Raw genomic sequence first — 27,125 nt, 5'->3', positions numbered from 1 at the left:
TCTGTGTCTATCAAGTATCCCAGGAACTCCACCTGCAGCAGGCCCAGCTGGCATTTCTCCCACTTCACTGTGTCCCGGAAACAGCGGAGCACCCAGTGGATGCGCTCTAGGAGCTCTCCATCGGAGCCGGCGGCAACCAGGACATCGTCGAAGTACGGCACAACACCTGGCAAGCCCTTGAGTAGGTCTTCCATTAGGTTTTGGAAGATGCCCGGGGCCGTGCTGCAGGCGAGTCACCCGAAAGGCACCCCGGTGGGCGACGATTGTCTGCGCCTCGGCCAACTCAGAGTCCACAGGCAGCTGCTGGTACGCCTGGGCTAGGTACAGCTTCATGAAAACTTGGGCCCCGGTGAGGGAAGCCAGGAGATGACTGACGACCGGAACAGGGTATGCGTGGCTCTGTAGCGCTTTGTTCACGGTGCATTTGTAGTCTGTGCAGATGCGGACATCCCCGTTGGCCTTCAACGGCGTTACTATCGGGGTCTCCCACTTGGCATTGGGCACCGGCACCAGGACGCCCTGTGCGACGAGACAGTTGAGCTCTGCATTGATCCGGTACTTGAGTGCGAAGGGAACCCGGCGTGGCTTGAGGCAGATGGGGGTGGCGGCAGGGTCGACGCGCAAGTGAACAGGCGGCCTCTTGTAGCAGCTGAGCAGACCCTTGCAGATGTCCTCGAACTCGGACCAGACAGAGTCGAGGGCAGACTGGGAGATGTGGTGAATGCCCCCAATGTGGAGCCCAAGGGCCTGGTGCGGGGCCTGTCGACCACGATGAGGCGGACACGGCTGGAGTGATGCTTGAACTGGACGTTCATGTAGGCAATGCCCCGGACCAGCACCCAACGATACTGGTAGTCGGAGATTACGATGCCGGTTGGTTGCAGCTTGGGCAAGGAAGTGTGGCGCCCCAGGGCGCGGAAAGTGTCCCAAGAAACCATGGAGAGGGCCGAGCCCAAGTCGACCTCCATGTCGCAGGGGGCTCCCTCGATTCTTATGGAGATGGAAACTTTCTCCACGCAGTGGACCCGGTGCACGTGGATGCTGTGCAGCTTGGAGTCATGCCGGTAGCGGTAGGAGGTGGGAAACTCATCATCGGCCATGTCGTGGACGGGCTGAATGATGCCATCTTTCCTGGCCCAGCCCGCCGGCCGGCCCTTCTGTGTGGAGCGGCAGACCTTCGCAATGTGGCCAACCCGGCCGCAAGCCCGGCAGTTGGCATCGCAAAAACGGCAGGAACGTCAGTCATGCTGGTTGCCGCAGCTGGCGCACGGGTGAGCCATGGGGCCCTGCGATTGGTGTGGTCTGGCAGACATCTTGTGTGTCTTGTCTGCTGAGTCAAGAGTCGCTGGCGTCCCCAAAATGGACGGCGGTGTCTGCGCGAGGCGGTGCAGCGGCGCCACGGTCCCGGGGCCGGTCGCCCCTGGCGGCGGAGTCAGCCTCCGTGGCCTCCTCGACGGCGGAGGTCAGGGTCGCATCCTTCCTGGCGATGATGCGGTGGCGCACCTCCTCGTTCCGGAGGCCGAAGATGAACCTGTCGAGGAGAGCGTCGTTAAGGTTTGGGAACTCATAGAAATGGGCCAGCTGCCGTAGGGCGGCGAGGTAGTCTGCAGCAGATTCGCCCGACTCCTGGTCACAGAGGTGGAACAGCAGGCGGCGAGCGAGGCGCGTTGGCTGGGGCATGAAATGGTTCCCCAGCGTGGCCAGAATGTCCTTTAAAGGCGCCTTGAGCACCTTGGTGGGGGCCATCAGGGACTGTGCGAGCTGGAAGGTCCGTGGCCCACACATGCTTAGGAAGATCGATTGCTGCTTGCTGGCATCGTCAATGTCATTGGCGTCCATGAAGCAGGCAACGCAATCCGCGTAGCTCTCCCACTCGCTGGGGTTGGCGGAGTCGAACGCTTCCAGTGATCCGCGGGTGGCCATTGCAGCAAAGTGTTGCATCTCGGTGTGTCGAGGGATTTCAGCAAGGCGAGCCGGACTGCCTACCGGGCACTGCGAGGTCACAGAGAATCGAAGGTGATTTCAGCGAGAGTGATTTCGGTAGTAAGCCGGACTGCCTACCAGCCTTCGTCACCAATGTTAAGTCCGAGTGGGGCGGACACATGAGGTCGAGATGAAGTTCCAACACAGCGCTTTATTGTCGTACAAAACAGAACTGAGAACTGTGAAAACCGGCCAGCTTATATTCCCCCTGGCCGCGTGCGGCCACTCCCCCCCGATCTGTGATGGGGGGGAACAACCCCCGGGTAGCCAATAGCGTGACCTGGCTTAGGGCCAATGGGGCGCGCTGGCTCGGGCCAATCGTGCGAGCAGGGCTTAGGAGCCTTCGCCTGGGACTCAACCTCCTAGGTTTCCTTCTGCTTACTATCCTAACTATGTACATACATAACACCAACTATTCACATTTGTCAAAAGCAAGGGAGATCAATTTCCAAAATGAAAAGTACCTAAGAAAATGTGTGAGAAAAGCCAGTCTTCTGTGTTTCCGCCTATTTAGTCATCTACACGCTGCTTTGAGCCAGGCTGAGCTCAGGGGAGAGGGAAAAGTCGGATTAATAGGAACGGGAAGACCCGGGTTGGTTTTGAGTCGAAGCAGTGTCGAGTTACCAAGGAATGAGATATCGTGCATACTGAAAAGTTAGATCCTGGCTGAAACAGGGAATAAAGGAGGTTACAGTGACCATGCATAAATGACCCAAAGAGAGAGTGACCAAGCAAGCTTCCATGTGGCAAATTAGAGATTTGAACCTGGATCTCCCAGTACAAGTCTTTAACCACTACACAACTCTGTACAGAACATGGAAACAGAGCCAGCCCATCCTAGGTGGACCTAAGTGATTTCCTAGGGTGCCAGGGCAGGGGGCACCAAAAGAGGTCCCGGGCAGGTTCTGGCTGGGGCCAGATCATCTGCAGCAAGCGGCCCCAGCGCTGCCACCCAGGTGCACTGCATTGATCAGTAGGGTGGCCTGGTGTGTCCTGACCCGGAAGTGACATCATCACACTGGGGAAGATGCTCTAGCATTTGCCCAAAATTCTATGGTTTAACTACAGAGTTTTCATTGGATACTAGAGCATCAAGTGGCATGGTGACATCCCTTCCGGGTTGTGTTGCAAGTCACGCCATCACTCTGGGGATACCAAATCATGCTCCCCTGTCAACCCTATCAGTAGTGGCACCAGAGGCCAGGGTGTGATGCTCTCCCAGCCTTTCCCCCCCTCCCGGGCCCCCAACGGAAGGAGGGAGGAAGATCAGGCAGCTGCCAGCTGCATATGACACCTGGCCAGCGGGGTGTTGGCTCTTTGCCTGCCCAGCTTTGGGGGCACCCAGTTCATGGTGGAGGGCGGGAGTGTCTGGATTGCAGTGGCTCTGTGTACATCAAGTTGCTGCAGTGGGGGCACTTAGCACAAAGTGGGAAAGGCACCAAAGTCATGGGCCATCTAGGCACCAAAACCCTCTTGCCAGCCCTGCACGTCCCAAGGTCCGGTTAGAAGGAACATGATCCAGCCACATTGCTGAAGCAAATAAGATCCAGGTGTGGCCCAGCTGGAACCGCCACATGCACACTCCCATGCACACTTCCTTGAGTTGGGTGAAGGAAGAAAGGTAGGGTGATAGAGGAATGCATAAACATCTCTGCATAGAGACAATTCTCTGATATGGCTCATACAAGAGTTTGGTAAAGGGGGCATGGCATGTTTTTGAGGCCGTAAGGATCAATCCCAAGCAGTCCCATTTGTTCCTGGTGGCTTACTTCCTGGAAAGTATTCTTGGACTGCAGCCTCAACCAGTAAGAGAGCCAGCGTGGCGTAGTGGTCAAGAACAGTGGTTTGGAGCTGTGGACTCTGATCTGGAAAACCGGGTTTGATTCCCCACTCCTCCACATGAGCGGTGGAGGCTAATCTGGTGAACTGGATTTGTTTCCCCACTCCTACACACGAAGCCAGCTGGGTGACCTTGGGCCAGTCACAGTTCTCTCTGAACTCTCTCAGCCCCACCTACCTCACAAGGTGTCAGTTGTGGGGAGGGGGAGGGAAGGTGATTGTAAGCCAGTTTGATTCTTCTCCTCCTCCTCCAAGATGACATCAGCACTCTTCTAATTTCATATGGACCCACAAGAACATCAGTGGAGTCCTGCCGGATCATCAGACCGGTGGTCCATCTGTTTCACACAGAGGCCAACAGGCATAAAGGCTCCTAGCACTGGTATTCAGAGGTTGATTGCCTCTGGACATGAAGGTTCACCTAGGAAGGTCAAAAACAGCATTAATCTCACTTGAAGGTTTGGGCCTTCAGGATGCCCTTTTAGCACATGTGGGTGCCCCCACCCCATTCCTCTTCAGGCCCCATTAATACCTTTGTGTGGCAGAGCTGCTGAGCAGCACCATGAAATTCTGGAGGCAAAGTTTTTCTCAACCTGTTCTCACATAGACCACCCATTTACCCATCCAGGGAGGGGAATTATCTACCCCCAGCCCCAATTTCCAGCCCCAAGAAATTTAGGAACAGGAGAAAAAAATGACTTCCACATAGAGACACTAGGAATTTCCCTTGGTCTCTATGGCAAAGACCATAGACACTAGGGAAAGCAGTGTAGAGCATCACCTGGAAGTGACATCACATCTTCTCCAACACTGCCCTCTCCAGGCACTGCCCCCCAAACATCCCAGCATTTGCCAAGGCAGTATTGGGACCCCAACCCTCTCATCAAATAGTAGGGTTGCCAACCTCCAGGTACTAGCTGGAGATTTCCTGCTATTACAACTGATCTCCAACCGATAGAGATCAGTTCCCCTGGAGAAAATGGCTGCTTTGGCAATTGGGCTCTATGGCATTGAAGTGCGTCCCCTCCCCAAACCCCACCCTCCCCAGGCTCCGCCCCAAAAACCTCCCGCCGGTGGTTAAGAGGGGCCTGGCAACCCTACTACCCAGGCCCATCTTACAAAATATCAGATCACATGATTTACCCAGTTCCAAGGGCTTCCAGGATGATCAATGTTAAGTCCACGTGGGGAGGACACACGAGGTCGAGACGGAGTTCCAACAACAACGCAGCTTTATTGATTTCAGCAATGAACAGTAAGGAACTGAGGAACTGTACAACCTGGCCCTGCTTATATGCACCCCTGGCCCCCGGTGGCCGCTCCCCCCCGATCCGTGATAGGGGGAAAACAACCCCCAGGTCACCAATGGCATGACCTGGCTTAGGGCCGATGGGATGAGTTGGCTGTGGCCAATCATGTGAGCAGGGCTTAGGAGCCTTTGCCCGGGACTCAAGCTCCTGGGCTTTCTTCGCTATGGTCTTACTGATGCACATACATTATACCCCTCCCCCCTAAGTTCAAACACTCATGAGCACACAAAGTCTTTCAGGTGGCTGGGTCGTGTTCGTATCCGCTTTGACCTACGCAGTACCGGAACCGGTGTTGTGGGTGCTGGGGCCGCGTCTGTGGCAGTAGTCGGCCTGGGTTCGCAGGGGGTAGGAAAAACGGCTTCTGGGAGTTCTCTGTGCGTGCCGGCAGACAGGCGCTCCTCGCTCGGCTCGCTCTCCGCTGGCGCGGCTTGCTCCGGCACTCCGGGGAGCTCCGGAGATTCTGTGGTAGCGGCAAGGTCGGGCTCGTCAGCCAATCGGCGGCGCAGCTGGTCGATGTGTCGCCGGAGGACTCGACCTTCGGGGGTGGCAACCCGGTAGGATAACGGGCCGGTTGCGTCTTGCACGGTCGCCGGAATCCAGGCCGGGCCCGTACCATAGTTACGGGCATAGACGGGGATATCCTGTTCTACAACCCGTGGGGCTGCCGGTTCTTCTCGATGGCGAGGCCGCTCCGGCGCAAGGTCGGGGTGTAGCCGGTCAAGTGGCGTTTTTGGCCGGCGGCCCATGAGAAGCTCCGCGGGGCTTTTCCCGGTGGCAGAGTTGGGAGTGGTGTGCTGGTACAGGAGGAATTCTGCCAGCCCCCTGTCCCAGTCATTGCGCTCAATCCGCCGCATTGCGTCCTTGGTCGTGCGAACCATCCTCTCTGCCTGGCCGTTAGTGGCAGGGTGGAACGGGGCTGAGGTCATGTGGCGGATTCCATTTTTGGCCAAGAACTCTTGGAACTCCACAGACGTAAATTGGGCTCCGTTGTCGGAGACCACCGTGTCTGGCAGGCTGTGGGTGGCAAAAAGCTTCCACAGTTCCCGAACCACCACTCGCGAGGTCATGGAGCCTACATCAGCGACCTCCAGCCACTTGGAGTAGGAGTCCACCACGATCAGGAAAGTTCTGCCCTGGAACGGGCCCGCAAAGTCTATGTGGAGGCGTGACCAGAGTTTGTGGGTGGATTCCCAGTGGTGGATAGGGGCTCGCAGCATCTCGGGCCTCGACTCTTGGCACGGCTGGCAGCGGTTCACCCACTCTTCCACAGCAGCGTCTATGCCCGGCCACCAAACGTAGCTCCTCGCCAGGGCCTTCATGCGCACAATTCCCGGCAGGCATGCAGGGAATGCATGCAGGGCCTCCAGGACCTTGGTGTGCAGTTTGGCTGGAACCACGACTCGGTTCCCCCAAAGAAGACACCCCTTATTCAGTGAGAGTTCGTGCTGCCGCGTGAAAAAGGGCTTGAATACGCCCTCTGGACTGGCAGACGGCCAACCCTTCCCCACCCAGTTCAAAACGCGGACAGCGGGCGAGGGTGCGGTCCTTCGCTGTATGAGCCGCAATGTCCGAGGCGTGTAGGGGCAGTTCAGGCAGGGTCTCCAACAGCATGACGTTGTAGGCCGGGGACGGGTCTGGGTCTGAGTCCTTGAGCGGCAAATGGCTGAGCGCGTCAGCGTTCGCGATGCTGGACCTGGGGCGGTGCAGAAACCTGAAGTCATAGGCGTTGAGAAAAATCGACCACCGGAGCATGCGGGGGGGGGGGGACAGGATCTGCGGCGTCTGTCGATCTGGCACGAACAACCCTAAAAGTGGCTTGTGATCGGTGACGATGGAGAAGGGGCGGCCATAAACATAGTCGTGGAATTTCTTTACTCCGGCCACGACTGCGAGAGCCTCTCGGTCAATCTGCGCGTAGTTCCTCTCCGCAGAGGAGAGGGTCCGGGAGTAGAAAGCAATCGGGGCTTCCCGACCGCCCGGCAGCTGGTGGCTCAGAACCGCTCCGACACCGTAGGGCGAGGCGTCGAATGTCAACACAACGAGAAGCTTCTCGTCGAAATGGACGAGCAAGCAGGAAGGAGACGAGAGCTTTGGTAGCCTCGAACGCCCGTTGCTGCGACTTACCCCACGCCCACAGGGAGGACTTGTCCAGGAAATGGTGGACCGGCTCGGCAACCGACGCCTTGTTGGGCAGGAAGGCGTGGTAGAAGTTCAGCAGGCCGAGGAATGACTTGAGCTCCTGCTTGCTTTGGGGCGGCGGGGCGTGGATCGCCTTGATCTTGTCGGGAGTGGGATGGATGCCCTCTGCATCGATCAGGTAGCCCAGGAACTCTACCTGCAGCAGGCCCAGCTGGCACTTCTCACGTTTGACCGTCAGCCCGGCCTCCGGAAACAGCGGAGCACCTGGTGGACACGCTCCAGGAGCTCGTTGTTGGAGTTTGCCGCGATCAAGACGTCGTCAAAGTACAGGACGATGCCGGGCAAGCCCTTCAGGAGGTCTTCCATTAAGTTCTGGAAGATACCCGGGGCTGTGCTGACCCCGAACTGCAGGCGGGTCACCCGGAAGGCACCCTGGTGCGTAACAATTGTCTGTGCCTCAGCCGACTCAGGGTCCACAGGCAGCTGTTGGTAAGCCTGAGCGAGGTCCAGTTTGGCAAACACCTGACCCCCAGCGAGGGAGGCCAGGAGGTGGCTGACAACTGGCACAGGGTAGGCGTGCGGCCGCAGCGCCGTATTAATAGTACATTTGTAGTCCGCGCAGATGCAGACATCCCTGTTGGGCTTGAGGGGAGTCACGATTGGGGTCTCCCGGGGGCGTTGGGGACCGGGACCAGCACGCCCTGAGCGATGAGGCGGTCCAGCTCTGCGTCGATTCGGGGCTTGAGGGCGAAGGGAACGCGGCGAGGCTTGAGGCGGATGGGCGCGGCGGCGGGGTCGACGTGCAGGCGGCCCGGCGGCCCCTTGTAGCAGCCCAGCGGGCCCTTCCACACGTCCTCGAACTCCCCCCATACGTCGTCGAGGGAGGTCTGGCTGATGCGGTGGATGCCGCCGATGTGGAGGCCGAGGGCCGGGAACCAGTCTAGCCCCAGGAGGCTTGCGCGAGGCCCCTCGACCACGATAAGGTGGAGGCGCCCAGAGCGGTCCTGAAAGCGGACAGGCATGCGGACCTCCCCCCAGACCGACACCCGGCGCCTCTGATAGTCCCAAATGGTGACATGGGACGGTCGCAGCTCGGGGAGGGAGGCTGCACGACGGGTCAGATCGCGATACGTGTCCAGCGAAATAATGGAGAGAGCCGACCCAGAGTCCACTTCCATCTCGCATGGCGCACCGCCGATCTCGACGACGATGGAGACCTTGTCGGCACCGTGCACCTTGTGGAGGGAGACGCTGTGCAGCTCCGTCTCGCGGCGACCCCAGTGGCCGCTGGTGGGCTCGTCGTCATCCAAGTCGTGGACGGGGCGCGGGACGCCATCTTTCCTGGCTGGGCGCGAAGACCGACCCTTTGGCGTCGAGCGACTGACTTTGGCAATGTGGCCGACCCTGCCGTAAGCCCGGCAAGAGGCGTCGCGAACCAGCAGGATCGGCGGTCGTGTCGCTCGCCACAGCTCACGCACGGGCGGTCTGTGGTGCCCCGTGCTTGGCGCCCCCGAGAGGCCCCTTGGTTGCTCAGTTTGTGAGCCTCGTCCTCGTCGCTGGAGGCCGCGTCGCTGGCGCTCTCGTGGTGGGCAGCCGCTGGCGGTGGGGCTGCAGAGCCCCGGCTGCTCCTCCGGCCGGTGGCGGGCAGGGCTTCTGCCGCCGTGGCCTCCTCGACGGCCGCGGTGAGGGTGATGCCACTCCTGGCGATGAGACGGCGCCGCACTTTCTCACTCTGGAGGCCGAAAACAAACCTGTCGAGGAGGGCGTCATCAAGGTCCTTGAACTCGCAGAACCGGGCCAACTGGCGAAGGGCGGCGAGGAATGCTGCAGCGGATTCCCCCGGCTCCTGGTCCCGTAGGTAGAACGGCCGACGGCGAGCGAGGAGCGTGGGCTTGGGTGTAAAATGGTTGCCCAGAGCGGCCATGATGTCCTTAAATGGCGCCTCGAGCACCTTAGCGGGTGCCAGCAGGGATTGAGCAAGCTGGAACGTTTTGGCCCCGCATACGCTGAGGAACGTGTACCGCATCTTGTCCTCGTCGTCAATGTCGTTGGCATGGAGGAAACAGGTAACACGGCCCGCGTAGCTCTCCCAGTCGCTAGGGACGGCGGGGTTGAATTCTTCCAGCGAACCCCGGGTGGCCATTTCAGCGAAGTGAGGCGTCTCAGGTGTGTCAAGAGAATTCAGCAAGGCGAGCTGGATTGCCTACCGGGCACTGCGAAGTCACAGAGAATCATGGAAGATTCCAGCGAGAGTGATTTCGGTAGCAAGCCGGACTGCCTACCATCCTTCGTTGCCACTGTTAAGTCCACGTGGGGAGGACACACGAGGTCGAGACGGAGTTCCAACAACAAAGCAGCTTTATTGATTTCAGCAATGAACAGTAAGGAACTGAGGAACTGTACAACCTGGCCCTGCTTATATGCACCCCTGGCCCCCGGTGGCCGCTCCCCCCCTGATCCTCGATAGGGGGAAAACAACCCCCAGGTCACCAATGGCATGACCTGGCTTAGGGCCAATGGGATGAGTTGGCTCTGGCCAATCATGCGAGCAGGGCTTAGGAGCCTTTGCCCGGGACTCAAGCTCCTGGGCTTTCTTCGCTATGGTCTTACTGATGCACATACATTACAATCAAGACCCTGGCTTGTTTTCCTCCTCCTGTCTTGGAGTAGCTGGTGGAGGTTCATGTTACAGAAGAAATCTCCCACACTCAGTGAGGCATGTTCTTTCCATAGGGGAAACAGAAGTCCTAGAGTGGCTACAGAGGGTGGATGCTCCAGGACTTCTCTTATGGAAGGAACATTCCCCACTGAGCTCTCTCCTGTCCCCAGTCTACCCCCACCAGCAGTCACCCCCAGATCTCCAGGAATTTACCAAGTCAGAGTTGGCAGCCCTATGGAGACTGGTTCTAGTGTGAATGGTTCAACCATCTCAGAGGCATGCTAGTTGTTTATGTGCAGCAAATTGTTGTGTACAGAGGAACATTCATTCATTCATTCATGATCAGACTCAGGCTGACTACTTCCAGAAAAGGCTACAGACTTTAATGCACAGATGATTCTGGAAGAGGACGGAGGTTTGGGCGTTTGCTGCAGGGAGGGTGTGGCCTCTGCAAGTGAACCAATGCAGTTGTTAGGGAAAGTGGTGTGTGCATACCTTCCTAATAAAATGAAAATAACAAGCAATAATAAAATGAAAGCGTTCCCTCTCAGCTTCTTGAGCTCACTCATCCCAGGTACAGGGAATGCTCTGAGTCTTCTGAAACCAAAAGGACACTGTAGAGGTCTCCTTCCTGGTTCTGAAATGGGGAGCATTTTGCCCATTTCTCTGCCAAATGGTTCATTCCTACACACTGGAGCCTCCTTCCTTGGACGTGCCTGTTCTTGTGTTGCTGTGATTAAGCTTGAATCTGCCACAGTCCCGGGGGTGGGGATTGAAGAGGGATTTCCTCTTCTTCCACTGCTGTCAGCTGCAGCTATCCACAATCCTTCCAATGTACACAACACTGACTCACACAGAGGCAAGCAAAACACTGATCTGCCCAGAATGTTGTTGGTCATTCTTCACAAGACCACCTCTCTGCATCTCCCCAGTGGCACAATGCCGGCTGAAGTCATTTAGTATTGCAGCCTGTGATTTTTAAAAGTGATCACCCAGGGGGAGGGGCCAACAGGAAGCCTGCCACAGCTTTGTGGCAAATCCCAGTGCTGCCTGCCCTCCTCCTCCTTATTCACACATGGCACAATCCATGGGGTCATTTGCCAACACACACATTAACCTGATCTGTGAAATAACGCTAGCAGAACTCTGGGTCACCTGATGAAGTTAATGGGCAACACATTTGGGATGGACAAATGGAAGTACTTCTTGAGTCATTAAACTGCTCTTTTATTAATTACATTGTGATATTCAGTGCCATTGTGTCAGGTTCTGACTAAAGTCACCTGAAGAAGAGCTCCTTGCAGGACCAGGCCAGGCTCTGGCTTCAGGTCAAGTTCTTGGTTCACAAACTCTGTGTATAGTTTCTCATTGTGTTATCCTGTTATTCACTCAGCCTGCAATCCATAGCTGCTGTATTGTCTACCTTGCCCTGGGAACTGTTATCTCGGAACGGTTTCACTTTGTTTTGCTTTCTCTGGCTAGAGTGCTTTTAACCATGTATTCTACCCATGTCATGCCATTAGCAGCCTTCTTCGTGCGTACTTTTCTAAAACGTTTTCTGCGGCTGAATTGAACTGGCCCATTTGGGAGAAAGAAGCTGCCGCTGTCAAACATGCCCTCACAGTGTGGAGACATTTCCTGGAGGGGGCTGAACACCCGTTTGAAGTGTGGACGGACCACAAAAATTTGGAGGCGCTAAAGGGAACGCGCAAACTCACAGCCAAGCAGGTGCGTTGGGCAGAATTCTTCTCCAAGTTTTGTTTTGTTTTGAAGCATGTTTCTGGGAAACAAAATCATTTGGCATACGCGCTTTCCCGGCTGCCCCAGTATCAAAGCAAAGTGGAGCACCCCACGGACTCACTTTTCACACTGGAACAGTGGGGAGTTGTACCTAGTTTAGCCGTCCTAACTCATTCCCAAATACAGAACTCTCCAACCCCAAGGGGTTGCCAGACTCTTCCGAGTCCCCCATCTTACAGGGGGTACCGAACCCTCCTACAATTGTGCCACAGCCCACCCCCTTGGAGGGGCTACCGGATGCCTTTAAGGTCGCTTTAGTGAAAGTCTGTCAAGCAGAAGAAGCCGCAAAATCTGCCAGACAAACTGCCGCAAAGAGGGGAGTTTTGGTTTAAAGAAAATAAACTATGTGCCTGTTTCTTTGCGGAGGGAGGTGATGGATCGGGGCCATGGTTCCAAAGTAGCCGGGTACTTTGGATTCGTAAAGACCCTGCATTTGTTACGCAGGCAGTTCTGGTGGCCAGGGATGAGAACAGACTTGGACTCTTTCATTCGCAGTTGCCCTACATGCGCTACAGCCAAAAGGATGGTGGGGAAACCGCCTGGACCTTTGAAGTCGTTGGAGACGCCTTCGGCTCCCTGGGAAGTCATTGCCATGGACTTTATTACTGACCTTCCTCGCAGTCGGGGGGAAACGGTTCTTTGGGTAGTTACAGACCTTTTCTGCAAGCAAGTGCACTTCGTCCCTTGCACGGGACTGCCCACAGCGCAAAAATTGGCAAAGGTGTTTGTGTCACATGTCTTTAAATATCACTCGTTTCCGCGCAAGGTGATTTCCAACAGGGGTTCACAATATGTGGCTATGTTTTGGAAAGTGTTTTTTAAATTGGTGGGGGTGGAACAAGGGCTGTCTAGCACATACCACCCCCAGACTGACGGACAGACAGAACGTGTCAATTCAGTGTTAGAATGTTATTTGCGTTGCTATGTGAATTGCCAACAAGACAATTGGGTCGATCTTCTACCCTTTGCAGAGTATGCTTACAATAATGCCACCCATCAGTCTACAGGTTACAGCCCGTTCTGTGTGGTGTATGGTAAAGAGTTCGGGCCATTTGGTAATGTGGATTTGACAGGGGAGGGAGATGATGCTGAAATAGCTGATTGGGTTAACGTGGTACGAGACACCTGGCCCTGGTTGCAAAAGAATCTGGAGCGGGCCAAAAACAAGTACAAAGCACAAGCTGACAAACATCGTTCTCCGGGGTGGGATATCCAAGTGGGGGATCAGGTTTATCTGTCCACAAAAAACCTGTGCTCACTCCGCCCCAGCAAAAAACTGAGTGAAAAATATGTAGGACCTTTTCAAGTCTCACGGATGATTAATGAAGTCACGGTGGAACTAAGCCTTCCCAAGTCCCTGTGGGGAATCCATCCCTTGTTTCATGTCAGCCTTCTGAAGAAGTATATACCCGACCCGGACTGGCATCCTGGTCCTCCGCCTGAAGTTCCTCCGGTGGGGGGGGGCGGGGAAGAACACTTTGAAGTGTCCACGATTCTGGATTGCAGGGGGGTCCTCTACTATCTGGTTCGCTGGAAACACTTAGGTTCGGGTCATGATGAGTGGGTTGCCAAACATCACGTGGCAGCCCCCCGATTAATTCGTCAGTTCCATGACACCTATCCCCACAAGCCTCGCCCAACTGCGGAACAGGAGGGGGGCCCTAGGGGGAGCAGAATGTCAGGTCCTGACTAAAGTCACCTGAAGAAGGGCTCTTGGCAGGACCAGGCCAGGCGCTGGCTTCAGGTCAAATTCTTGGTTCACAAACTCTGTGTATAGTTTCTCGTCCTGTTATCCTGTTATTCACTCAGCCTGCAATCCACAGTTGTTGTGTTGTCTACCTTGCCCTGGGAACTGTTACTCGGAACTGTTTCACTTTGTTTTGCTTTCTCTGGCTGGAGTGCTTTTAACCATGTATTCTACCCATGTCATGCCATTAGCAGCCTTCTCCGTTCTGTAGACAGTCAGTTCTTTTAATTTACCTTTTTGCTCCTAATAAAGTATTATTGCTTCAAGACCACCTGCCTGGATGAATTTGCTTTTAAGGGATGCTAGGGGTAAACGCCTGATCCTGACACATTGACGGCCAGTTGGCTACAAGTGTAGATAGCTTTAAAAAGGGGTTAGACAGATTCATGGAGGAGAGGTCTGTCTATGGCCACCAGCTATGGTGACCGTGGCCATCAACCTCTGAATTCCAGTGCTAGGAGGCTGTAAGCTCTTGACCCATCGAACCAGAAATCACCACAGAGACAATCAGATTCCAAGCAGATGGCTTTACTGGTCAAATAGGCAATACAGTGCATTGAAGGCAAGATGACAGCTATAGTTTGTCTTGCCCGTTATTTGGAAATATAAGGCAGAGAAACGGCGGGAGATTACAAAGCATAAACAGAGCATTATTTCCCAGGAGTGGCGTTCCCAGGCTTTGGTATGAAGTCTGGACGGTTCAGCAGAGAAACGAAAGGAAACATCTAAACCGAGATAACAGCCTGACATCCTGCCCCCCTTAAGGCCCCCTCCCATCCGGCAAGGGGGCTGGTCTGTCCGGGTAGGCATTGTGAAAGGCGTTGACGAGTTTGGGGGCGGAGACATCCCATGTGCGAACCCATTCGTCATAGGCAGGGGGAAAGTGTTTCCAGCGGATCAGGTATTGCAAGGCCCCGTGGTGTATGCGGGAATCCAGGATTTTGGAGACTTCGAAATGTTCTCCCCCCCCACCACCATTATGGGTTGGTCAGGAGGCGGCTCCGGGTGCCATTGTGGGGAAGCAACATGGGGCTTTAGAAGGCTGATATGGAAAACGGGGTGCACACGCCTCAGAGTTTTGGGGAGAGACAGTTCCACCGTGACAGGATTTATGAGGCGGGTGATGGGAAATGGGCCAATGTATTTAGCACTGAGCTTATGGCACGGACGGGTGGAGCGCAGGTTCTTGGTGGAAAGGTATACCAAGTCACCCACTTGCAGGTCCCTACCGGGGGAACGATGCTTGTCGGCCTGCGCCTTGTATTTGCGCTTGGCTCGGTCTAGGTTGCTAACCAGCCAGGGCCATGTTGTACGGAGGGTGTGTGCCCAAGAGGCAATGTCGGCATCCCCCTCCCCCTCTGATCCTTCTATTGGGGTGATAGGACCGAAGTCCTGTCCATACACCGCATAAAACGGGCTGAAACCTGTGGACTGATGTACAGCATTATTGTAGGCATATTCTGCAAAAGGCAACAGTTCCACCCAGTCATCTTGGTGGTAATTGACATAACAGCGCAAATAGCATTCAAGTACAGCATTGACACGTTCGGTTTGACCATCCGTTTGGGGATGGTATGCACTAGACAATCCCTGCTCCACCCCCACCAATTTGAGAAAAGCTTTCCAAAACTTAGCAACGAAACTACTTCCGCGGTCGCAGATTATCTTGCGTGGAAACGAATGTAGTCTAAAGACATGTGACACGAAGAGGCGGGCCAACTTCTGAGCGGAGGGGATCCCTGCACATGGAACCAAATGTATTTGCTTAGAAAATAAGTCAGTGATAACCCATAACACAGTTTTCCCCCCGCTGAGAGGGAGATCCATCATAAAATCCATAGCAATCACTTCCCAGGGTTTGCTGGGTATTTCAAGTGGTTGCAGTAGTCCTGGGGGCTTGCCTTGAGATCGTTTGACTGTGGCGCAAACAGGACAGCTGCGAATAAAAGAGTCAATGTCAGAACGCATTCCCCCCCACCAAAATTGTCTGCGCAACAGGTGAAGGGTCTTTAGGAACCCAAAGTGTCCAGCTGTTTTCACTCCATGAGCCAAGTGTAAGACGTCTTTTCGGAGCGCTTTGGGCACATATAATTTCGAGTCTTTATACCAAGAGCCTCCTTGTTCGATTACACCAGGAGGCAGGGTTTGATCTGAGCGTTCCATAAGGCATTGTTCCCGAAGGGACTTTAAGAAGGATTCGGAGATGGGGGCCCCCCCCCCTTGGTCATAGTGGCATCAGGAGCAGTCATGGGGGTTGACGAGGGGGAAGCGCTTACTTGCGGTGGTGTGTAGACTGCAGGCGGCTGGGCGGCCGTTGGGTTGGAAGAGCTGGAGCGTCGGCTATCATGTGCTTCCGTTGTGGGGGCAGCTGGGCGGGGCACCTTTTAACCTGAAGGGCATCACAAGGAATTCAAACATTCCAAAAAAGCTAGAGAAGGCAATGAGGGGTTCGTCCCCTTCGCGGATATGGACGCGGTAGTAGGCTTCTACTAGGTCCAATTTGGAGAATATACGTCCCTCTTGTAGTTGCCCCAAAATATCTGAAATTAGCGGTATAGGATAGGCGTTGGCTTGAGTAACTGCATTGAGTTTTCGGAAGTCAATGCAGAGGCGCAGGTCGCCCTCCTTTTTTCGGATGAAGAACGTGGGGGCTGAGTTGGGAGCATTCGATGGGCGAATGAACCCTCTGGCAAGGTTTTTGTCCAAAAAGTCCCGTAGTACAGTGCGCTCGGAAGTGCTCATAGGGTAAATCTTACTCTTGGTTAATGTGCAGTCCTTCACCACCTCAATAGCACAGTCAGTGGCCCGGTGGGGGGGTAAGGCATCACATTCTTTAATGTTAAAGACATCCGCAAAGTCCTGGTATACATCAGGTAGGGACGGCGGTGATGGGACATCGGAGATTAATGCCGGAGCGGGTGGAGACAGCACCGCAACTTGCTGTCGGTGCTGGTCGCATTTGGGGTTGGCAAAGGAGATAGTGTTCGTCTCCCAGTCTATACTGGGACTATGACCTTTAATCCAGTTAATTCCCAGGACCACTTCAAATCGGATAGAGGCTATGGTAAAGTCTATTTGCTCCCAGTGGGAGCCAATACCCATCGCCACCCCTATAGTGTGATGATCAACTGGGCCCCCCTTGAAATGGCTCCCATCCATTTGGGCAAATTGGACGGGGGCTGGTAAAGCCTCGGACTTGACTTTGAGTGCTGCAAATGTGGCCTCATTGATGAGAGCGCGACCGCAACCGGAGTCACTGAGTGCCTTAACGGGTAGTTGGGGACCACCTTCATAGTGTTGTAAAACTGCGTCCACATAAACGGTGGTTTCTACTTCCTTTACTTTAGTGGGAGCTTTCGGTTTAGCAGGAGATTCTGCAGAGGTCTGTGGAGACGCTCCACTCACCACAGACCGGAGCCGTTTTTTGACAAATCAAGGGGGGATTCCAGGTTTAAAGCTGGAGGATTCCATGGGTTCTCTTCGTCAGAAGAAGGAAAGTTGTCCCCCAATGGGGCATTTGTAATCCGGGACCCGGCGGGGTCATTCGATGTAGGAAGGATAGATGAGTCCTCAACGTGAAGTGCAGAGGGTGTGGGTCTTCCCGGCCCTGCGCTGCAGGTGGCCGCGGTGCCTCTGCGTTGAGGTCGTCCTCTAGCTCGGGCTGTCATGCTGGGGCGAAAGGGTTCAGGGCGATGTGGGCAGACTGCTGCAAAGTGGCCCAGTTCCCCACAAGTGAGGCAAGCACCTCTTTGAAATCGGGTTTCGCGATCCTGGGGTGGACGCACGGGTTTCCGTGGAATGGGGGGCGGTGCCTTGGGTTGGGGTTTTTGGACGCTTTTCTCCTTGTGTCTTTGGCGGACAAGGGAAATAAAGCGCCGGCGGCTTTCCACCTCTTCGGCTAATAGAATCCAATCCTCGAGGGTGTCGGGATCACCCCGCATATACGACCAGTTCAGAATGTCAGGGTGTAAGACTTCCCTGAAATGGTGAATTAGGGTGGCTTCGGGCCAGCCCACAATTCTGCTTGCTAGTCTTTGAAATTCATCGGCAAACTCTCGAACTGGAGTCGAGCCCTGTCTTAGTTGTAGAAGCTCCGCTTTGGTTCGTTCCCCCAGAAAGGGGTCCTCAAACCTCCTCTGTAAGGCAGTCATGAAATTGTTGAGGGAACGGATAGAGCGGGATCGGGTGTCGAACTGGAGGACCATCCAGTCGGCTGTTTTACCTGTCAAAAGGGAAGCCACATAGCGAACCCGGCTGTCCTCTGTAGGGAAGAACTGTCCTTGTTCTCGCATATAGCTGTCCACCTGATGCAAGAAACAAGGCAGGGTTTCGAGAGATCCATCGTAAGTAGTTTTCAACTTGAGTTGTTTCCAAGGACCGGGCATGGGTTGGCCCGGTTGCATGGGTGCCCTGGGTGCAGGTAAAACGGGACCTCCGGGAACCGGAGGTTGAACAGGCACATTAGCGGGTGGCTGGGCTGGCGCTCCCTGAACCGGTACTGCGGCCCCCTGTGGAACGGGTTGTGCCGGGGTTGTCAGGGCCTGCTGTAACTGCCTGTTGTCCTGAAGCAAGCGTTCCATTAGCTCCTGGAGTTGATCTACACGGCCAGATAGCTCTCGATTCTGAGCTCGTAACAGGTGAACGTCCTCACCTGTACGATGTGGTTTGCTTGTCCTAAAACTTGTGGCCCATTGAGAACTGTCCCCATACAAGTCCTCTTCCTCAGACTCCTCGGAGTCTTGGCGTCGTTCCGCGAGGCGGCGTGCGCGTTGGATCGTGCGCAACGGGGCGAATACCGGGGGAAAAGACAGACCCAATGGAGGGCCGCTCCTTCCAGAGTCTTTGGGGCGGCCGCCTGTCCGCGCCCGATCCGCAGCCAACTGCAGTTCTTTATCCCTTGCGGCTTGAGCCTCGGCTTCCGCCTTAGCCGCTTCATGTGAGAGTCCCAACCTAACTGTGCTAACTTCGCAAAATCACTTGCTCAGACTTGGGTGCAGAAACAAAGGATTTATTGAAGGCTTCAGATAGTACAAGACAGACACGGGTTTAAAGTTGCAAGTGAGCTAGCTTATCGGGGTTACAGAATATATCTACTACAGGGCACTGGGGTTCACACTTCTGTTGTGGGAAGTTACAAGATAGATTGGTGCAATACAAAACATCAAACGGGTCCCAGAGAGACTGTTAGGACTATCAGATCTTCAAGGCCGTATTCGGCCCGAGGGAGTGCATGCAGGAAGCGCAGCAGGGGAGGGCAAAGCGGCACCTGGGAAAGACAGATGAGGCGCCGGATCCCAGGAAGGCATGGGGAGGTGTGAACTGCTTTTACGAGTTCAAAGGGACAGAGATAGAGGATATGAAAGAGGGGAAGGGGAGTCAGAGACACATGGCCCTCACACTTCAGCAGCTTCCCTATCCGCGAGAGCTTTTGCGCTTTCAAGTCTCAGAGCGGCGGCTGCGGTAATGTGCGGTAAAAGTTCCGTTTCCAGGAGCGTGAGTAGGGGGTCGGGATCCCCACCTAGCAATGGTTGCACTCGGACCGCGACCACGGGTGCATCGGCCCCGAACGTCGAGGTCAAACGTTGAGCCAAGGTGGCTATCATGGTATCCTTTGTACAATCCGCAAAGAGGAGGGCCGTCTGGATAGCGACCCTCTTGGCTTCAGCTTAACAGTCAGCTGCATTGGGTACCAAAGAAAAACCTGCCGGTGCGGCTCCCGCCATGGTACCTTCCCCCAAGGTGACAGGACGCGTTAGAGCCGTGGATGAGAGAGTCTCACGGGCAATAAGCTTATCCAATAAATCGGTTAGTACTTGTAAGTCCTCAGTTGCCAGCCGGGCATCATCCAGCAACTGATCAAAATCCTGGAGGTCTAAACGAGCATTAGTATCCTCCGACGTTAACATCCAGAGAACCCTCACTAGAGATTGCCACTGTGTCTGGACCAGTCCACTCAAGCGGCAAACCTCTGAATTAGTCCGAAAGAGTTCAGCTACTATGTCCCATAGAAGGGTAGGATCCTCAGATGAGGACTCCAGGGTTCCAAGAAGCAGTAGTCACGGTTCACTCGGAGAGTGCCCTCCTAGCTCCCATCCGAGTGGCAGGCGAACCCTCCGGGGCTCCAGCCTGACTAAAGAATCGATGAAGAAGAGTAGTGATAGCTGTCATAATGTAAGCTCTTGACCCATCGAACCAGAAATCACCACAGAGACAATCAGATTCCAAGCAGATGGCTTTACTGGTCAAATAGGCAATACAGTGCATTGAAGGCAAGATGACAGCTATGGGTTGTCTTGCCCGTTATTTGGAAATATAAGGCAGAGAAACGGCGGGAGATTACAACGCATAAACAGAGCATTATTTCCCAGGAGTAGCGTTCCCAGGCTTTGGTATGTGTAGCCGTCCTTGAAGTCTGGACGGTTCAGCAGAGAAACGAAAGGAAACATCTAAACCGAGATAACAGCCTGACAGAGGCTTTGCCAGGGAAGGTCTGGGCTTCAATGTCCTGTTTGTTGTCCCTCCAAGGCAGCTGGTTGGCCACCTTGTGAAGCAGGATGCTGGACTGGATGGACCACTGGGCATGTCCAGCAAGGCACTTTTCTTTTTGATGGAGGCTTTCATCACAATAAATCTGTTTTTAAGGGGTCCCAAGACTCCTTGTTCCTTGAGCTGCAACAGATGGACACTGAAATAGAAGCATTTTGGATGGCCATGGAATTGTCTTGCTAGATAAGAGATGTGAATCAGCTAAGAAAGGACACATGCTCTGAAAACCAAGGTCAACAATACTGTGATGACATCTGGGATACAAACTAAATGCCAAACCTATACACATTTACTCAAATGAAAGCCCTGCTATGCTCCATTGAGCTAACTCCCAAGAGAAAGGGCACAGGACCTCAGCCACATTTGTTGATTCCGGCTGCAGTCCAGTGTTCGCACTTAACGTAGTCATAAACCTCATGGAATGCAGTTGGATTCACTTCTAACAAATCTGCAGACTATTGGGAAGGATGCTTTTGTGAGTAAGGTTAGGCTTGCCATTTGCTTGCCTGTGGTGGGTAAACTCTCATACTGGACCCCAACCTCAACCCGCAAGGAACTGAGGAGTGAGCAAAAATGGCTGGATAATGTCCTCCATAGTGACACTCTAGCAATTTCCCTATGACAAAAAGATAAGGGAAAATTCCTAGAGCGTCACCCAGAAATGATGTCACATCCTCCTCAAACTCCATCTTACTCAGGCACTGCCCTCAAAGTCTCCCAGCATTTGCTGAGGCAGTGCTGGCAACCCTATCTCCAGGGACTCCTTCAACATACTACCACTTGCACTTATGATTGTGTGCAGGTGCATTCACATGCATGCATTCCTGGAGAAGAGTATCTCCAGGACAGGGCTGGCAAAGGCAACAATAGCAGTACAACCCTGGCCCCCAACCTACAGCTCAGAGCTGAGGGCTCTGCAGTGCACCTTCAGGGATCTCTCTCACAGGCCGGGGAGGCAGGCTGGCTTGCAGACAGACCCTCCAGAAGAAAATGCTCCCTAGCAACAACAGACCACCCAAAGGAGGCGGAGACCCACAGCGAGATCCCTGATGCCAACTCTTGTAAGGGCAGAAGGGTGGGATGCACATTTCATAAATAAATAAACTCTGCCTGAGTATCTATGTCATACATGCTATCACAGGATGCAATCACATCAGCCAAACCACCAAAGATCCATTTGCGCATCCACTGTTATAACATGCTATCATGCATGCGCAACACCTTTCTGCTATTTTATATTGCCTAAACTGGACTCTCATTGTACACAGGAATAAACGGACAATTATCAGACATTTAAAATGCAAGCTCTCATGAGGGAAGCATTTTAGCCCCTCTGGACATTCAGTAACAGCCTTTTAAAAATGCCACATTTTCACACACACATTTCCAAGGGAGACTCCAGCATAACGCTGCTGAACTAGAATGTATATACACACACACACCACTTTTCCACAGCAACAACCCTGTGAGGTAGGTTAGACTGAGAGAGTTTGCAGGTCACCCAGCAAGATTCCATGTCGAAGTGGAGATGCACACCCAGTTAATCTGGGTTCCAGCTCAAAACTCTAGCCATAATATCACACCAGCTCTCAATATTTTATACAATTTTATATGATCAGACTTGGACTGAATAGAGACAAGGAGTACTTAGCTGACTATGGAAAGCAATGTGGTGTTGTGGTTAAGAGCAGCAGACTCTAATCTGGAGAACCGGGTTTGACTCCCCACCCCTCCACATGAAGCCTGCCGGGCGAACTCTCTCAGCCCCACCTACCTCACAAGGTGCCAGTTGTGTAAGTGTGTGTGTGTGGGGGGGGAGGTGATTGTAAGGCGCTTTGAGACTCCTTGCGGCAGAGAAAAAAGCGGGGTACAATAACCAACTCTTCTTCTTCTTCAATGCCCCTTGTTCAAGGTTTCTATTTACTGTTTAGCTTGCTGTGCCGATTCGTACCAATCAGGAGTGGTCCACGTACACACCAACCAGAGCGTTTGCTCTTTTGCCTGATGCTGCCTACATCTGTCTTCTGCATATCAATGCAACATGCCTGTCTCTTAGCTGGCTGGGTCTTCCAGAAGAGGGGCTCTTCCCACTCCTGTGGCTGACACTCCGCCTCCCCAAAGACCCCTCCCCGGGTTCTTTCAGTTTGGCGGGGTAGTGCCGATGGAAATCCGCTACCAGGGTGGGGGCCTTTATGTGCACAGCGGACACCCACTCATCGTGGCTGGAGTTCAGGTATTTCCAATGCACGAGATACTCCAGCTGGCCCCTCCGCACCCAAGAATCTAACACCTTGGAGAACTCAAAGTGCTGTTCCCCTTGCACCATAATTGGGGTCGCAGCTGCGGGTTCAGGGTGCCATTCAGGTGCTGGTATAAAGGGCTTTAACAGACTCACATGGAATACCGGGTGCACCCTGTCAAAAAGCTCCAACCAGCCTCCACCAGCTGGAGCTGCTTTGGTTTGGTCAAAAGTTTCCCAAAAGACAAAACATTAAACTCTGGGTCTCCACCCCAAGTTTAATCAGTAGCTGCCACCAACTCTGGACCAAAGTTAAGCCTCCAGGCACGGGGTCCAGAGTAACCCCTGCCAAGCTTCAAGTTCAGTGTGACACTTTTCCTGCCAGGCTGAGACCTAGCCAGGACTGTTCACACTTCCCAAAACTGTCTTAGGTTTTTGGTAGGTGGTTTTTACACTCACACAAGGCACTTAGAATTTAGGCTTGGAATCCCAAAATCAAAAGACACAATCCATTTAAAGGCTAACAATTTATTTATAAGATTTATGCTGGTTTACAGGAAAGAAAAAGGGTTTCATGAAGTGATAGGCAATAAAATTAAAAAAAACATTTAGCATAGCTAACTAATACATTCAAAAGCCTTCTTGGTTCAAAAGGATTGGCAAAGGTTTCTTGCATCAGGTTTATAGTTACCAAGTTCCAAAGATGCTTCCAGCATTCAAGAGTTTCAAAAGGTTGTCCAAAGGTTTCTCCAAAAGGTCAGCTTGACCAGAGTTTCCCCCTCAAGGGCCAAAATCAAATGGGTTCTGATGCCGCCAGCACAGCTCTCCTGCTGTACCCCAAAGCGTGCATGATTTGCTCAGGACTGGTCTGTCCTTATATTTGCTTTCTCAAAGGGATGAGCTCATAGAAGCCAATTGAGAAAACGAAAGCAATTAGCTGGTAATTAATCGCTTGGTCAGAAATGCTGACTCCTTAATTGATGTGTTCAGGTGAGGAAGCTTACAGAACTACCTGCACCTGGACATTGTCATGATGGCTGACCGATTAGTTACTATGGCAATGCATGGTCTTGCATTCCAAAAAGGGGAGAGAAAGGTTTAATGAGAAGCAGCTGGCTGCCTATCTTGTTCTCTCCACAAAAGCAGTTTTCAAAAGGAAACTTATTTTGCTGGTCTAAAATCCCAATAACACAGAAGTCATAGGCCTCTAGGCCTGAACCAAAAGAAATCCTGCAATCCAAGAAATTGAGGGACCTCAACTTCTTGACACACCCCCTGTAAGGTTTTTGGCAGGTCCAACTCCACAGTAACCTCATTGATGACCCGGGAGATTGGGAACAGTCCCACAAATTTCTGACTCAGTTTCTTGCACGGACGTAAAGACCTGAGATTCTTGGTGGAGAGGTAAACCTTCCCCCAACCTTCAATTCCCATTGGGGCGCCCTGTGCTTGTCTGACTGCGCTTTGTACCTCTCCTTTGCCTGCTCCAAATTTTTTGTAAGCCAGGGCCAAGTGTTCCTCACTGTGTTGGCCCACACTGACTCCTCGGGGGGGTCGCCGCCCGGCGGGAGGGGTACGGCCCCCAAGGGCCCGAATTCCATTCCGTAGACCGCTTTGAAAGGGCTTATACCAGTAGCAGAGTGTACCGAGTTATTATAGGCATATTCCGCCAAAGGCAGCAGGTCGACCCAATTGTCCTGGTGGTAATTCACAAAACAGCGCAAGTAACATTCGACTACAGCGTTAACCCTTTCGGTCTGCCCATCTGTCTGCGGGTGATAGGCCGAAGACAAGCCCTGTTGCACGCCCACTAGTCCCAAAAACGCTTTCCAAAACTTTGACACGAAAACGGACCCCCCGTCACTCATGACCTTCCGTGGGAAGCAGTGTAATCTGAAGACCTGGTGCACAAATAAGCGAGCCAGTTTGTGCGCAGAGGGCATACCCTTGCACGGGACGAGATGAACTTGTTTCGAGAAAAGATCCGTGATCACCCACAGAATCGTCTTCCCCTGGCTAGATGGGAGGTCGCTTATGAAATCCATCCTGATTACCCGCCAGTGTGCCTCTGGGGTCTCTAGGGACTTTAACAGTCCAGGAGATTTCCCCATTAAGCGCTTGTTCGTTGCACACACGGGACAAGATTTAATGAACACATCGATGTCCTGGCACATTCCCGGCCACCAGAACTGCCTTCTTGCTAGGTGCAAGGTCTTCACAAACCCGAAATGCCCCCCGTTTTGGAACTGTGGCTCCATTCCAACACCTCCCGCCGCAGTTCCAGGGGGACGTAGTGTTTATCCTTGTGAGTACCAGTCCGTAAAGGATCGGGGGTGAGAGGCAACCGACTCTCGAGGGGAGATTTGGACCGGCTCCTCCGCCCAGTCTCCCCGCTCTCATTGAGAGGACTCCCTCTCCTCCCCTGCGTCTGCGCCCGGAGGATCCCCCGGAACCACCGAGGAAAGGGGGGCAGGGGCAGCCCTCACCTGAGAGGAGTCTGGGACTGACTCTCTCGCCGCTACGTGGGTTTGGGCTCTGGTTAGGACTTCTGTGCTACTCCCCTTTAGAGATAAGCCCAGGTGTTCTCGGGTAAAGAGGGATCCCACCGGCCGTTCGACTCTACATTCGTATTGTGGCATCTGGGACAGCCCGTCGGCCAGGCAGTTTTCCTTCCCGGGCATGTGTTTAATGTGGAAACGGAACTTGGAAAAAAAGTCTGCCCAGCGCAGCTGTTTAGCCGATAGCTTCCGCTGACCCAATATAGCCTCAAGATTCCGGTGGTCAGTCCAGACCTCAAAAGGTTCGGCCGCCCCCTCCAGGAACTGTCGCCAGATCGTAAGGGCATGCTTAATAGCCATGGCTTCCTTTTCCCCAATCGACCAGTTTAGCTCCGGGCCGGAGAATTTCCTCGAAAAATAGTCACAGGGTCTAAGCACCCCTTGGACATCCCATCGCCTTCTCCAAGGCATCCACTTGAAGTGTGAATGGCTTTGAACAATCTGGGTGAGCCAGAACGGGCTCGGAGGTAAAACGCCTCTTTAGAGTTTCAAAAGCCGCCTGACACCGGTCAGTCCAAGGCACTTGGTATTGCGCAAAAGTAGCCTCCAGCCTTTCCCTTAGTTTTAAGCAGGTCAGTGATCAGTAAGGCTATTTTGGCAAAGTCTTGGATAAAACCTCTATAAAAATTCATGAACCCCAAGAACTGCTGAACCTGCTTGCAAGTTCTGGGGGGTTCCCACTCCCAGACCGCCTGAACCTTCTTGGGGTCCATACTCAAACCTTGGGGGGATACAACATATCCTAAAAAAGACAACTGGTTCTGGTTGAATGCACATTTTGACAGCTTAGCATACAAATGGTTGTCCCTTAAGTGACGCAAAACCTCCCGCACCAACTCTCGATGTTCCTCGGGGTCCCTGGAGTAGATCAGAATATCATCCAGATAAACAATTACTCCTTTAAACAGTAGATCATGCAGGATCTCATTAATTAATTGCATGAAGCACGACGGAGTTCCAGATAGACCGAACGGCATGACCAAAAATTCAAATAACCCATAGCAACAAGAAAATGCCGTCTTTGCTTCATCCCCCTCCTTAATCCGGACCCAGTAGTAAGCTTCAGCCAGGTCAAGTTTCGAGAACACACAACCCTCTTGGAGAGCACTCAGGAGGTCCGGGATTAAAGGAATGGTGTAGGCGTTAGTCTCAGTAATTGCATTAAGCCCCCTATAGTCTACACACAGTCTGAGATCAGAGGTCCCCTTTTTCTTCACAAAGAAGTAGGGAGAAGAGAACGCGGCCTTGAACGGCCGTATGAACCCCCGCGCCAAGTTCTTATCAAGGAATTCTCGCAGCACCGTTTTCTCTTGGGGGCTCATGGGATAAACTCGGGCTTTGGATGGCTTGATGTCCTTAAGCAGTTCTATGACACAGTCCATAGTGAGGTGAGGGGGTAACAAGTCACAGTCCATCCCCTCAAACACATCCACAAAGTCACTATACTCCGGGGGCAGCGTGTGCGCTTCAATCGTAGTGGCATCTCCCCCTTCGCCTCCGGGCATGTAGTCCCGGCCGTGTCTCTCACACTGGGGAGCCCCAAACACAACCCGCCTCTGTTCCCAGTTGATGCTCGGGTTGTGTCCCGCCAGCCAGTTGCTACTGAGAACCACAGGGTAGGAGATCTTAGGCACTACCGTGAAGTGGATCTGTTCCCAGTGGTCTCCCACCCCCAACAACACTTTGCAAGAGCGCAAATGGACTGCCCCCCCCCGCAGATCACTCCCATCCATTTGATGGAAATGCAAGGGCTGGTCCAGTTCTTGAGTCCCAACCTTCAGGCGTTCTACTAAAGCCTGATCAATCAAAGTCCGGGAACACCCGGAGTCCAGGATAGCCACAACAGCCACAGGTTCCCCTCCCTGGGGGTTCCGTAACACAACAGGTAGCAGCAGCGTTTCCCCCTGGTCACTCATTCTACTCAGAGCCGGTTTGGTTTCTTTCAAGGGTGCCCTCCGTGCCGGCTCTCTCACAGAAGGCCGTCCTTGTTTTTTTGCCGGCGAGGGATCTCTGGAGTGATCCTGAGGGCTAAGGTTGTTTGGACCAAATGTCGGTTCCGCTTGCAGGGCCGCTGTCCCATGCCGGCTGACAGTCCCCTCCGCTTTCTTTCGATCCAGGGTTCGAGGTGGTGTAGACTCTCGTTCTTGGGCCACTCGGTTGTTCGACCCCTCTGCCGATGCGCTGGTGCATTTTGCCGTGAAATGACCCATCCTCCTGCACTGGAGACATGCTCCTTCCCTAAAACAGTGCCCTGTCCAGGCTGAAGGCCCCTTGGTTCCTTCCACTCGCCGCAGTTCTGCTGCAT

At 53.6% G+C, this 27,125-nt stretch overlaps 1 protein-coding gene across 1 annotated transcript; it reads right to left on the bottom strand.

Annotated features, from left to right (window-relative positions):
• Nucleotides 1-1,335: 1,335 nt before the first annotated feature.
• Nucleotides 1,336-27,125, bottom strand: LOC130491336 (uncharacterized). The gene is given in 9 exon segments (XM_056865046.1): nt 1,336-1,992; nt 5,414-6,635; nt 6,802-7,230; nt 7,268-7,526; nt 7,529-7,942; nt 7,945-8,675; nt 8,750-9,474; nt 26,038-26,422; nt 26,794-27,125. Coding segments are annotated over 9 exon segments (5,154 nt in total).

The sequence above is a fragment of the Euleptes europaea genome, chromosome 19, assembly GCF_029931775.1.
Source record: "Euleptes europaea isolate rEulEur1 chromosome 19, rEulEur1.hap1, whole genome shotgun sequence".
Taxonomy (NCBI): domain Eukaryota; kingdom Metazoa; phylum Chordata; class Lepidosauria; order Squamata; family Sphaerodactylidae; genus Euleptes; species Euleptes europaea.
The sequence above is the reverse complement of the archived record's forward strand: the minus strand, read 5'-3'. Positions and strand labels throughout refer to the sequence as shown.